The sequence below is a fragment of the Cornus florida genome, unplaced genomic scaffold (assembly GCF_030987335.1).
Source record: "Cornus florida cultivar Cherokee Brave unplaced genomic scaffold, ASM3098733v1 CherokeeBrave_3.0.0_Hap2_Chr06, whole genome shotgun sequence".
NCBI classification, from domain to species: domain Eukaryota; kingdom Viridiplantae; phylum Streptophyta; class Magnoliopsida; order Cornales; family Cornaceae; genus Cornus; species Cornus florida.
The window spans coordinates 70,457,733-70,471,261 of record NW_026775576.1 but is presented as its reverse complement, the minus strand read 5'-3'; the positions used below and the strand labels follow the sequence as shown (position 1 = coordinate 70,471,261).

The 13,529-nt window shown below is 33.3% G+C and overlaps 2 protein-coding genes across 2 annotated transcripts; both read right to left on the bottom strand.

The window, feature by feature from the left end:
- Nucleotides 1-2,034: 2,034 nt before the first annotated feature.
- LOC132314300 (putative serine/threonine-protein kinase) lies at nt 2,035-7,211 on the bottom strand. Its single transcript, XM_059813176.1, has 6 exons — nt 7,139-7,211; nt 6,116-6,228; nt 4,039-4,249; nt 3,684-3,921; nt 3,303-3,453; nt 2,035-2,400 (listed from the first exon to the last, which is right to left on the bottom strand). Exons 1-6 carry the CDS (start codon nt 7,209-7,211, stop codon nt 2,035-2,037), a joined length of 1,152 nt encoding a protein of 383 aa, XP_059669159.1.
- A 5,492-nt stretch (nt 7,212-12,703) lies between these two features.
- Nucleotides 12,704-13,303, bottom strand: LOC132314299 (uncharacterized mitochondrial protein AtMg00810-like). The gene is made up of 2 exons (XM_059813175.1): nt 13,066-13,303; nt 12,704-12,882 (listed from the first exon to the last, which is right to left on the bottom strand). The coding sequence occupies exons 1-2, from the start codon at nt 13,301-13,303 to the stop codon at nt 12,704-12,706; spliced, it is 417 nt and encodes a 138-aa protein (XP_059669158.1).
- Between the last annotated feature and the right edge of the window lie 226 nt (nt 13,304-13,529).

The window sequence follows — 13,529 nt, the reverse complement described above, 5'->3', positions numbered from 1 at the left end:
GTGCTTGAATAACGGGCCGGATGTTAAATATTAAAAAGTTGGACTGATGACCTCTTGATTCGGCCTTGATGAAGGTTGGAAGACAAATAACAGTGGTCTTGGGCTAAAAGATAATATAATTTGGACTTGATCCGGACGGGCCTCATATGTCCTTAGAATGTAGATATGTATAGTGATGACGTGTACGCTTCTTATTAGAGGGAGTTTTTTTCCCTCCACAACACCCATTAATAGGTTCATTAAATTTCAAAACCCATTAACTAATGATTAATTCAATAATCATTCCTAAACCAATTCACATTTTATTTTCTTTTAAAAAGAATATCATTTAACCTTAATCCCATCCTAGACAATTATTTAATCATTAAAATAATAAAATATAATTAAATGATATTATATTTAATCCAAAACCCAATAATACAGCCAATACCTAAACTTTGACAAATCATCCATGTCTCTACCAATAAAATCAATATACCAACAATTCAATCAATAATCAAGCACACACACAAACAATCATCATATATAATCATGAAATACAATTTAATTAAAATAAGATAATTAATCTAAGAACTCAATTAAATAAAACAAATCATTTAAAAATAAAAATAAAAGCAATTAAATCCAAATAAATCAAACAAATCATTTAAAAATAAAATAAAAGTAATTAATTCTAATTAATAAATCATTTAAAATATCGGGATATTACACCGTCCAACAACAACTTAATCTCAGGCTTATACTTGATCTTTGAAGAAGAATAGCAGGTAGATCAGACAACACTCCTCGAATGCTCTAACCCTTTCAAAATGTGATTGATTTTACTTCTTTTCTTCAACTTCTAGATTTGATGTAGAAGTAGATCTGCTTTTGTCTGATTGATGTATACTCAATTGTATGATCACGATCAGGATTTGAACAACATAAGACTAAAATCACTATATGAATATGTGTGTGTTCTAAAAAGACAAACAGAAAATTTTCTAAGATTTTATGAGACAAAAATCTTCCTATAAGGCTTTTTAAGAATGATAAATTGATAATGTAAAAGCCGTAAATAAACCTATGTGTATGACAAGGTTTATATAGAGTTTAGAATGTCCTAATCCCTCTAAAAATATGGAAAAATTCATGCATAGGACTTGGTACAATTCTAGACCAACTAGGAAACAATTCTGAAACAGGAAACTAAAAGTTGGAAACTGATCAGGACTACTTGAACCGGTTCAGAGGGACTAAACCGGTTCAAGATTGGCAGAAGTTTTCGAAACCAATCTTGAGTATCTTGAACCGGTTCAGAGGGGTGAACCAGTTCAAGTTTGGCAGACTTGAAATCCTTGGTTCATTCAGCCTAAAAACATTTTATGGTAAGTTCTAAAAAATATGAAAAGTGTAAAATGTGTCTTACCCTGTTTAGAATCCTTTCTAATATGTTGTTCGTACTTTATTTCGGATGTCCTCAATTATGGTAACTTTGAATAACCTTTCCATTTCGCAGTCGCTGTCGATCCCGATATAGTATATAACTTTGAATTACAACTCGACAATGACTTGTTTTGTTTCCGATAATTGCCAATTACAAAATAATATCTCACATATTACTCATAATTTTATTTAAATACAAGTATATTTTTATATAATCTTCCTAATCTGAAAGGTCATTATAGGATAGGTTTTTAATATTAACTCGAATCGGTCTGATTGGACAAGAAGCTAAGATAACTAGTATTGTCTCCATTTCCATTATTTGTTAACAATCTGAATATGAAAATCCATTAGATGGATAACAAATAATCTGAGAAGGGTATAATATTGGTTATTTGTGAGTAACTGGGGCTCGCTGCAAAATACTTGGAAGGAATTATTTGGTTTTGTAATATGTCACTATTCACCAATGTAACCAACACACACTGGCACATGCATGTACGTATATATATGTGTATCAATAAAGAAGTACTCTATGGTATAATCAGTATTAAATTTCTTCCAAATCCTTTTGTATTAATAGCCATTATGCAAGCACATGTGCTGCCTCTATCTTGCTAGTTTTTGGTTGTAGTTTTTTGAATGGTACAATTGCGGGCTACGGGCGGCGGTGAAGCTGGGTGGGCTGCGGCTGCTGGCGGTGGTTGTGATGCTTTCTGAGGTGCATCTGCTACCTATTTTAACGTCCATCATATTGGTGATTAGTCCTGGCTGCGATATTTGCAGGCCGTTGATGTTGATCTCGTCACGCATGATCTTAAGGGCTGCGGACATTTTGGGTCGGAGTCCGGTGATCTCTTGCACACATAGCAGCCCCACCTTGAGGAATCGGACGGCTTCCACGGCGGAGAAGTCACCCTTCAGCATAGGGTCCACCAGCTGCTCAAGCTTGTTGGACTTGTACATGTCCCATGCCTGCACAGCCACAAACATTTGCCACTTAAATCCAATTACTGTGTAATTTATGCAAGTTTGATTAGTTACATAATTTACATTACACACACAAAAAATATGAAATTTTGGTTTTGTGTGTGGGTGCGTGTGTTAGGCTGGCACTTGCAGCAACAGCCTACGACTACAAGGCATGCATGATGCATGCACACTTAATGTTAGAGGGTCTTGTTCACTTGGATGAGAAAAATATTAGTTATATATATAGATATATATATATGTGTGTGTGGGATAAGCATTCTACTCGTTACACTTAATTTAATTTGTCACTAATTCAAAAACTTGCGAAAATATATTACGTCAAAAAACATAATCACTAAACTAAGATAAGTATCAAAAATCAAAATAATTTGAGTTATCTTAAATAAAATTTTGAAATATTGTCATTTAAAAAAAAAAAAATCAATAATCTCCTTTTACGACATAAAAACACAATTTGAGGGTCAAAAAAATTTGGATGCATTCATGTGAGGTCAGAGGTGTGAAGTCATTGTATATCTTGTTTTTTCTACTCGAGTTTCGCAGTTCTACAGTGTCTAGAAGTACAACAATGCCCAAAAAAACACTAAATGCACTATGACCATCTAACATATTGACTTTAAATCACATATATATATATATATACACACACAAACATAATTCAATAATCACATAAAGAAATCTAGCTCATGTTATTGACTTGTAAATCTAGAACAACTTTGTATTTATGCCAGGACCAACCCTTAATTCAACATGTAAGAAATACAAATAATACATGTACTAAATGGAAATTCAAATTCAGTATTGTGACGCCAGTTGTATGTTGGTATGCATGGATATGATTAATTATTGCTTTGATAAAATCACTCATATATATGTATATATACCTTCTCGACAAGATAATGCTCTCCAAGTTCTACATCAAAATCAATTGCTGATCGTCCGGTGACAATCTCTAGAAGTAGCACTCCAAAACTATATACATCTGATTTTCGCGTTAAATGCCCACTGATAGCATACTCTGGAGCAAGATATCCTCTTCCATATCCAAAAATAAAATAAAAATCAGCACAATATATGGTATATATTTCTGTATATATATCAAACACCTACTTTAAAAGTCATAATTTATTTAAGAATAATAATTTGGAATAAGGTAATAACTTTGACAGATAATGTCGACATTAATTTCTATTCACGAGTTAGACTCCATATTATTACTCTTTATTTATATATTTATTTTTTAAGAAAAGAGTAGCTCCACTTACAATGTCCCGGCAACTCGAGTACTAATGTGAGTGATATTATCAGGAAAAAACTTAGAGAGGCCAAAATCTGAAATTTTGGCAGAAAAATTCTGATCAAGTAGTATATTGCTGGCCTTGATATCCCGGTGCACAACATGAGGCTTAATATCCTCATGAATGTAGGCAAGCCCTCGAGCAATGCCTAAGGAAATTTTGTGCCGTGTTTCCCAGCTAAATTGAACTCTTTTTTCCTCCCCACCTAGAATTTAAGCAAAAGCGTAAACGCGTTAACACGAATTGTCATCTCTGTTATTTTTACGTCAAAATTTTCCGACCTATCAAAATAATAAAGAAATGGGAATTTATATATATGTACCGAGCAAAGTTTGAGCAAGGCTGTTGTTTTCCATGTAGTCATAAACAAGCATTCTGCAAGCACGATTGATGCAACCACCATGCAGCTTAACAAGATTTTCATGGGTGATATTGGACATTGAAGCCATCTCAGACATGAACTCATTATCCCCTTGTTTTGATTCTACTGAAAGCACTTTCACAGCAACAGCTGTTCCATCTTGAAGCACACCCTATACAAATAGTCCAACCAATTAGAAAATAATTGCATGACAAAATGATGCTTAATTTTTACAGTACCAGCTACAAGTATATAAGGATTTGAAGCGTACACTGATCACCACAAGAAAGAGAGATTTGAAGAACCTTGTACTCGATCCTATTTTTTATCTAGTAAATTTGTTTGATTTTCTTAGTGTCATCGTGTAGAGAAGTTCCCCCGTACCGGGGTCCTTTCAACATTTGAATGGTTAATTTGGTGAACCACACCGTCATATCTAACTGTTGGGAGACCAGGGATACAATACTACTGCAATATTCTAGAATTTTTTGTTTCATCGAGAAGTTTTTCAATATCTCAAGAATATAGTATCTATGGTTGTAGTCGCGGTATAAATGATTCGGACTAATCTCAATATAAACCATCTATCATATTGATTCGAGTAAACATCGATGTAAACCGACCAAATCAGTCGGTTCATAAAGGTGTACAAGTCAGGATATCAAACCCTTAAAACAAGATTACAAAACATATCCGCCGATAGACGAATCATGAATTCATGTGTTTATTTTTGTGTAAACATTTCCACCCCACCTAGCGATTATGGTGAATCACTGTCACAAGAGAGGTTTGAGGCCAGTTCGAGTTGTTATTGTCAATCACAATCAATCACTTTAGCCTCCGGGCCTAATTAAGCCCAGATTCTAGATTAAGTCTAAATTGTTTAAGCCACCGGCCCACTACTAAAGGGGCCTATGGGTTGCTATTGTCCAAATTCAGTAAATAAGGTGCGCCCACAGTGGGACCCATCTCACTATTCTCATAATAAAGGTTGAATGTGGATTGAACCCACAATCATGTGGCTCCAAGTGTAAGATAGAACCATTTCGAAATTGGGTTGGACCCTATTAAGTACGAAGCTGGGGTTCAAGCAAATAAATGGAACCATGTACAAATAAAACATATATGCATTTTATATATACTTATAATGGTTGAACTTGCATGCCGCATTTCAAAAATGTGATATTGTGATATTTTCTCTATTTTTTTAAAGTAGGTGGTGACGGTTTGAGTTCTCAAAAAGACAAAATGAGGATGTATATATTTTTTTTGTTTGTTTATGACATATATATATATATATATACACACACACATATTCAATTACTTTCCGACGGAAAAAAGTATGCTCACTTCCAATTATATTCGTAAGATCTAATCCTACGGCTAATACTATCCTTGCACTGTTTTAGAGGAGTGATATTATTTGAATTAGTAATTAATGATAATTAAAGTAAAATTATTACAATAGACAGTTTCATAAAAAGAAAAAAACCAATTTTGTTTGACATAGCCTTTTAAGATTTAGTTGATTAACCGTGAATATATCTCTTCCATCTAAATCATATATGATTTGTTTTTTTTTTTTTTTTTTAAAGATAAAAATTAAGGAAGAGTATATAACAAGAATTTTTATATTTTTGGGGCAGAATATGAAGACATATTTAATTGATAGGAAAAAATAAGATTAGCAAAAAAAATAATAAATAAATAAATAAAAATTTTCTTGTCATATTCTTCCTTAACTTCTTATCTTTCAAAAACAAAGTTTCCATATATGATTTGGATAAAAATAATAGTCTTCCATTCACGGTTAATCAACCAAATCTTAAAAATTAAGTTGTATCAAATAAAATTGATTTATTCCCTCTTATGAAACTGATTATTATTGTCATTTTACTTCGATTGTAATTAATTACTAATTCAAATAATATCATTCTCCTAAAATAGTGCAAGAATTATATAACAGTAGGATATATATATATATATATATATATATATATATATATATATATATATAATGCACATAGTATAAAATTACCTTGTAAACACTGCCAAATCCTCCTTCGCCGATTTTATTGGAAGAGCGGAAGCCATTGGTCGCCACTTTCAGTTCATTGTAAGAGAATGCATCAATACTTCGACAAATACTTTCTGCCAACATTCATAAAATTAATTAAGTCAAAGGATGAACGCTAACGATCATGAAATAAGTCGTACGATAATAACTTAATTGTCGAAAAGTTTGAAGAAACAGGGAGTCGAACATTGGATACACTCAACTGGATCCGCTTCCAGTTTTGTTCAAACTTTTCATACTGAATTTCATCATGACCAAAACTGGAAAGGTCAACTATAATAAATTTTTTTTGGTAAATAAATAATGTAAAATTTATATCAACAACAACATTTATTGCAATGTCAACTACTCCAATTCACAATTGTATTTATAAGTCAACTGAAACAATCATACATCAACAGTAACAAGTTGATCATGATCTATTATTACATGCATGCATGCTTGTCAACTAATATAATTTAATTCGGAAGAGTTTAAAAAATTAAAAATCAGTGTGAATGTAAGATTTTCCTAACTACAATGCTCATAATCAGTATGTGCTTTGTTTATTGATTTCATTCCAAGCATTTATTGACTTAATTTCTAATTTATTTGATGAGTTTACTTTGTTTGCTATGTTACATTTTATAGTTACAAAAGAAGAAGAAGAAGAAGAAGAAGAAGAAGATAGAATTATCTTTTCTTCTTTTTTTCCTTTCTTGTAATGTAGAATTTGGTTTTTCTTTTTCAATAAAATAGAATTTGAGTTAAGTCTAAACACATGAAAAATAAGGGGCGGGACAATCATATTTAGACTTAATAGTTTAATCAAGAAGGCTAATTGAGGGTTTTTTTTTTTTTTTATTTCTTGCATATATATTGAATAAGATCAAAATTTTGATGTTATTCAATGCATCTAACATTCTCGGTTAGACTATGAGATTCCGAGAATCATTAACGCCTTCCAAATATATTTTTTTGAAATAAAATTGGATGTTTATGTACCTTCTCTGGTTTTGTCAAAGTGGATTGCCGAGGAAGAAAAGAAGCACTTTGAGCATAGAAAAGAGAACTTCATATCTCTATATGGTGTCCTTGCCTTAAACTCTCTTTGATCACCTCAAGATATATAGAGATATATGTATATACACCTGAACTTCGTAGCAATGAGCTCTGAAATCTCAAAACGAGAGAGAGAGAGAGGAAAAGGTAATCCTAGAGACAGAGAAAGATAGAGATGAAAAGGTGATGATGCCAGTGGGTTTTTTTAAAGCTGGAAATAGTTTATATAATGATCAAATTGTGTAATATTCTTATAATATATATTTGGGTAATGACGTCATGAACAATAATTCAAAATGAAGATTGGAATAGAGGGATGTTAGATGGAGGCGGCTGGCAATGTCAAAATGTGGTTTGATGTCAACTTTTGTTCACTATGTGCTATTTTAATACTTTCAGATTGGGGCCGACCAACGACATTTGTTATAAATTAGAGCCTGTGGACTCACTTTGATGTGTCATGAACGAGGTGGATTTAACTCACTACAGAGACCGCCACGTTTTCAATATATTCATTCCTAGATGAAATTTCAATGAAACCAGAATTTTAGATAATTACATTATTATATACTCGTATTATTATTATATGTATATTTTTTTGGCAGTATACTCGTATTATTATTGATCGAAATTCTTTGTTCTTGGTCTTTGGTCATTGGACATTAACGACACAATTGATGTGTAGTTATGTATCCCTTATACGTACGTAACCATAAAAGCTCCCTTTGCACAATTAAGTATGTATAGTACGTACCTATAAGCCAGTTCCGGGAGCCATGGATCTATAGTGTGTGAAACAAGAGTTACGCGGGGTGCGAAAACAGTTGATTTTAATTGTGATTAATTCCTTTAATGACCTAGATCTGATTATTAGGTCAACTTGCTTAATTTATGATTGATTAAATTGTATGATCAATTAAACATCCACAATCATAAATATAAATACTGAAAAGTAAAGCAAGTTAAGTTTAGAGAAATTGAACTAGAATTTTTAGTGAAGAAACCCTAGTTGATAAAATACGTCAACTGTTATGGGAAAAACCTCGTGGACTATGCAGTCCAAAGTAAACCAATTCACTATGTTTGAAACAAAGTATACTGAACTTTGACTCTGTCTCACACCCTATCGTTTTACACCATACCAACCGCTGACGATCCTCTGGCTTTGCGACTCCCCGTCCAACAGTAACTTGATCTCAGACTGACACTTGATATTTGTAGAAGAGTAGCAGGTAGATCAGACAACACTCCACGAATGCTCCAACCCTTTCAAAGTGTGATTGCGTTTACTTCTCTTCTTCAAGATCTGAACTCGATTATAGAAGAATTAAATCCTGCTTCTCATCTGGAATATCTGAATCTTCAGTATAGCTCCAATTCTGATGAGATAGAGAACAACACCACTAAATCACTCATGAATATATGTGTATGCTTTTATAAATAAATTCAGAATAATCAGATTTGATTTTCTGAATTTTCTCTCTCTAGAAGGCTTTCTCAAAATATAGAATTGATTTTCCCTAAAGCCCTCCTAAAACCAATGTATATGACATGGTTTATATAGAGTTTTGAAAGTCCTAATCTCTCAGAAAATATGATAAAATTCGTGCATAGGACTTAGAAGGAAATTGGGATCAAAAAGGAAACTTTCAGCAAAAAGGAAACTAAAATCCTAGTGCTGCTAGAAGTCCTTGAACCGGTTCAGCCATCTTGAACCGATTCAAGATGGACAGTACTGAATCCCACAGATTCTTGAACCGGTTCAGCCCTCTTGTACCGGTTCAAGATGGTCAGTCTTGAAATTTTAGCATCCTGATGATGTTGAACCTGTTCGATGGATCTTGAACCAGTTCAAGATGGACAAAATGTAAAAACTTGTTCCAAACTTTCAACCCTTCCTAAATGTTCTCACTATCTCTCAAAACATCTTATAGTATTGTTCTTATCATCTCGGAGTGTAGTATATCATGAACACTTGACTTTCTTCAAATCCGCATCCGATCTTCCATCTTTGAAATTTGTAACCGAAAAATTACAACTCGATCAGACTTGTTTTGACAACGAAATTATCCAATTACAAAAATATATCTCACAATCTCCCTCTTTGGCAATTTCGTGACAAAACCTTAAAAACAATTCAGCAATCTACCCAAGCAGGAAATAAATTACAATGATTGTTAAAGGAAATAAACCGCAGACATTTTCTTGAACCTCATGAAGCTTCAACAAATGTAGCAACCTGTAATCTACACATTAGCTCAAACACAACTACCCGTGAAGTTTAATCAAGAAAATAAACACAAGCATAAAATATCAAAGCTAATAATGCCTGAATGTCAATGTAATGTAATGCAATGAACAATGGTTCTCCCCCTCAATGCAAAAAGTATCTCTCCCCCTGAATGATCAGACTCAACTCCCTATCTCCTCTTTTTTGTCACAAATTAACAAGGGTATCAAGGAAGAAAAATCCTAGAAGTAGGAAGCAACCAACCATATAAATCTTGTAAATTGAAACCAAAGAGAATGTTGACTCCACAAGATTATATGTACCAACAGAAATAACCAAGATCAATTCAATTAAGTTCCACAAACTTAGTAAGTGTAGTAAAATCACCATCAAGTTCTAAAAACATATGATCTGTCAATTGTTTAGATTTCAAATAATAAATCAATGATATCACATATCCTTATGACGGGGCGGGGGCCGTTCCTATACGCCAAATTGATGTAGTGAATGTGCGGTTCAAGAAAAGCCTTTTAGGTCAAATTTGAATTTATAAAAACCACTACCAACACTACTACTAACGTAGCAAGAGTGAGTAGGGATCATCCCAAGGGATTATGAGGATCGAGCAATGTCGAGGAATCACAATTAGGGCTAGTAGGTCGAGTGATCAAACAATTGGTTAGTTGGTTGATTAAAGAGCAACTAAATTAAACTAAGTGATAGTAAAAGAATGCAATTAAGAGTAAGTAAGAGAGAGAGATCTTGGGGTTTAGAGATCACCACCAAACAATGCATTTCTATACCATTGACAAGTGATTAATGAGGGCAAATGGTATGTTGCAATATTGGTGTGTGTGTGTTTTGTTGATTCAACAAGTAAGGGTGACTAGTAAAGCATGTATTGTCTAAACATCATGTGAGAGGCACAATATATCTAAGCAATGAAGCATACATTGTCTAAATAACATGTGAAAGGCACAATAAATCAAAACAAGTCATTAATTCTTTCATTAAGCTCACAATCCAAATACAACACAAGGATAGAGACATATGCTACTTGCATTCAAAAGCTTGGATCATCAAACAATAAGCATAGATTGTCCTCCCATTTAACATTACACTACAACTACACTACATCTACACTACTAGCATGAAAATAAACTAAGGGAGAGGCACAATCCATCAAAAGATAAGCATGAACCATCAAGAGAATCACAAAAGCACTCCTTTAAGCACTATGTTTTGACAATCTCCAAATCTATACCATCAATACACATAGACATGCATCAATAACACAAAATCTAGAGACAAGTATATGAATATCTATTCTAGTATACATAGACATATGGATAGAATGAAATGATTGATTGGAAGCATTAAACTACATAAATCATTGAATAAACAAGATCTATATATATCAAAGTGTCAAAACATCAATTACAACACTAATCCTTCAAAAATACACAAGATTAAGATATAGAAAGCATGCTTGGGTCTAACTCTAGCCCCAAGAGGATGTCTAGCCACTCATGGTGATGATGCTCCAACCCTCAAGGGTTAATTCCATAGTTAAAATCTGCTCCTTGTTGATGAAGAGTCTCCAATAGTGTATTTAGCCTCCTCCTCTTCTAAGTTTCCTCTCCAAGAGATGATATGAAAATAAGATTTTTTTTTTTTTTTTTTTTTTTTTTGTTAAAAAGCAATCCTTATCCTTATATAGGTAGGTCAAAAACACCCAAAATGAGCTGGGGTCGTGCACATAATATTCCCTAATGATTGGATAAAGGACAACTTTCAATGAGATGGAATTTTAACTTTTTCGCACTGGAGGAAGTTCGATCGATCGAACCTTAGTCTTGGATCGATCGAAAGTAAATGAGATCGATCAAACTTAGGCTGGATCGATCCAACTGGCTGAGCTTTTTGGAAAAAGACAAATCCGAGATATTTATGGGGAAAGGACAAAAGTGGTTAGTGGGTGGTACAGCTGTGGATAGGATCAATCATTTGAATAAGGACAAAAGTGTTCGATCGATCAAAAGATGGTGTTGGATCGATCGAACTTTTGGAACTTTATGCTTTTGGGTCAAGGCTTAGATCTATCTTGAAGTGCTGAGATCGATCATTGTTTGATCGATCGAACCTTGAACTTGGATTGATCGAACTTTGCTGCTTGCCACCTTTGGCTTCATTTGCTTCATTCTTTCTCCATTTTGCACCTTTCTTTGTTTAATCCCAGAATTGCTTCGATTAAGCTCTTATTTGGCCGAGTTAGCTTATTTTCGGGATAAGTGCTTGAAAAAGGAAATAATACGGAATCAATCTAAAACGGTAAAGTAAGATAGATAAAGGTACTAGAATGCCTAAGGTTAAGGGGTTTAAATACGCACTTTTCAGCACTTATCACCTTAGAAATCAAGCAATCAACATGTGCAAACGACATTTTTTTTTTTATCACTCTTTGTGCTCCATTTTTCTTTTTGCCCATTGGCGGCTTTCACTCTTATGGGCAACCAGCTCTTTCCCTTATTCCCATTTTTTCGAGTCAAGGTAGCTTTCGGACAAATCCCAAAGGTAGCCTTTTCCACCTCACATTTTTTTCAAAAATAACAAATATTTGACTTTCTTTTTCAAAAACTGTTTCATTCCAAGCTGTTTTTCAATTTTCTTTTTATTTTCACTCTTTTGGTCTAAAACACATAAAGCAAGTTTAAATTCCAAGATAATAATCAATCACATCAATATTATCTTTGACCAAAATAATGAACTCTCAAGTAAATGTACTATTAATGATTCATTTACTATACGAAATAAGTAAGCAAAACCAATTTCATCAAATCATAGCCATTGTATGCTTTCCACAGATAATCCATGTGTCATTAAACTCCTTGTGTTCAACATACTTAATCAATATAGTTTGCTTAACTTCCCAAAAACATAATCTAGACACTTAAGATATGCATGAAAATCCTTTCTAGACTATGTCTTTGCAATGCATCTAATCAAGACAACAAACACCAATAGATTTCCTAAAATGAGAGAACTTAGGAGCATCTAATGGTTTAGTAAGAAAATCAGCCAAATTTTAATCAGTATGCACTTTTTCCAAAGACACGACATTTTGTTCAACAAGTTCCCTAAGAAAGTGATGTTAAATATCAATGTGTTTAGTCCTAGAATGCAAAACTGGATTCTTTGAAATATTTATTGTACTAGTATTATCATAAAAGATAAAAATAGTACTGATCAACTCCATAATCCAGAAGCATCTGTTTCATTCAAAGCAATTGTGTGCAACAATTTCCAGCAGCAATGTATTCAGCCTCGCAAGATGATAAAGATATGCAATTTTGCTTCTTGCTGTACCATGAAACAAAAGTAGTACCAACATAGAAACAACCACCGGAAGTACTCTTTCTATCATCATTGTTTCCAGCCCAATCAGCATTAGTATAGCCTGCAATCTCAAAGTTAGACTCAGAAGAATAACGCAATCCATAATTCAATGTACTATTGACATAACGAATAATACGCTTGACTGCAAGGATGTGTTATTCTCTAGGATCAGCTTGATACCTTGCACAAACACCTACACTAAAAGAAATATCTGGCCTAGTTGTTGCCAAATATAATAAGCTACCAATCATACTCCTATACAAGAAATGATCAACCTTGTTAGGATCAGAGTCTCTATCCAATTTGGATGAAGTACTCATAATTGTTTGAATATACTTTGAATCTTTCATACCAAACTTTTTAACTAGCTCCTTTGCATATTTTGATTGAGATATGAAAATCCCATCATCAAGTTGTTTCACTTGGAGACCTAGAAAGAAAGTTAGTTCACCAACCATGATCATTTCAAAAGTATTACTCATATCTTTAGAAAAACTATGAACAAGGTTATCACAAGTAACACGAAAAACAATATCATCCATATATATTTGAGCAACAAGAAAATCTTTTCCTTTCTTGAAAATAAACAATGTTTTATCTGCTCTTCTTCTGAAGACCTTATGCAATGTGATACCCCTAGGAACTGAGACACGGGTTGATCAGGCGCAGGTCCAAACCCGAGGGGAATATCAAACAATTAATATTTTA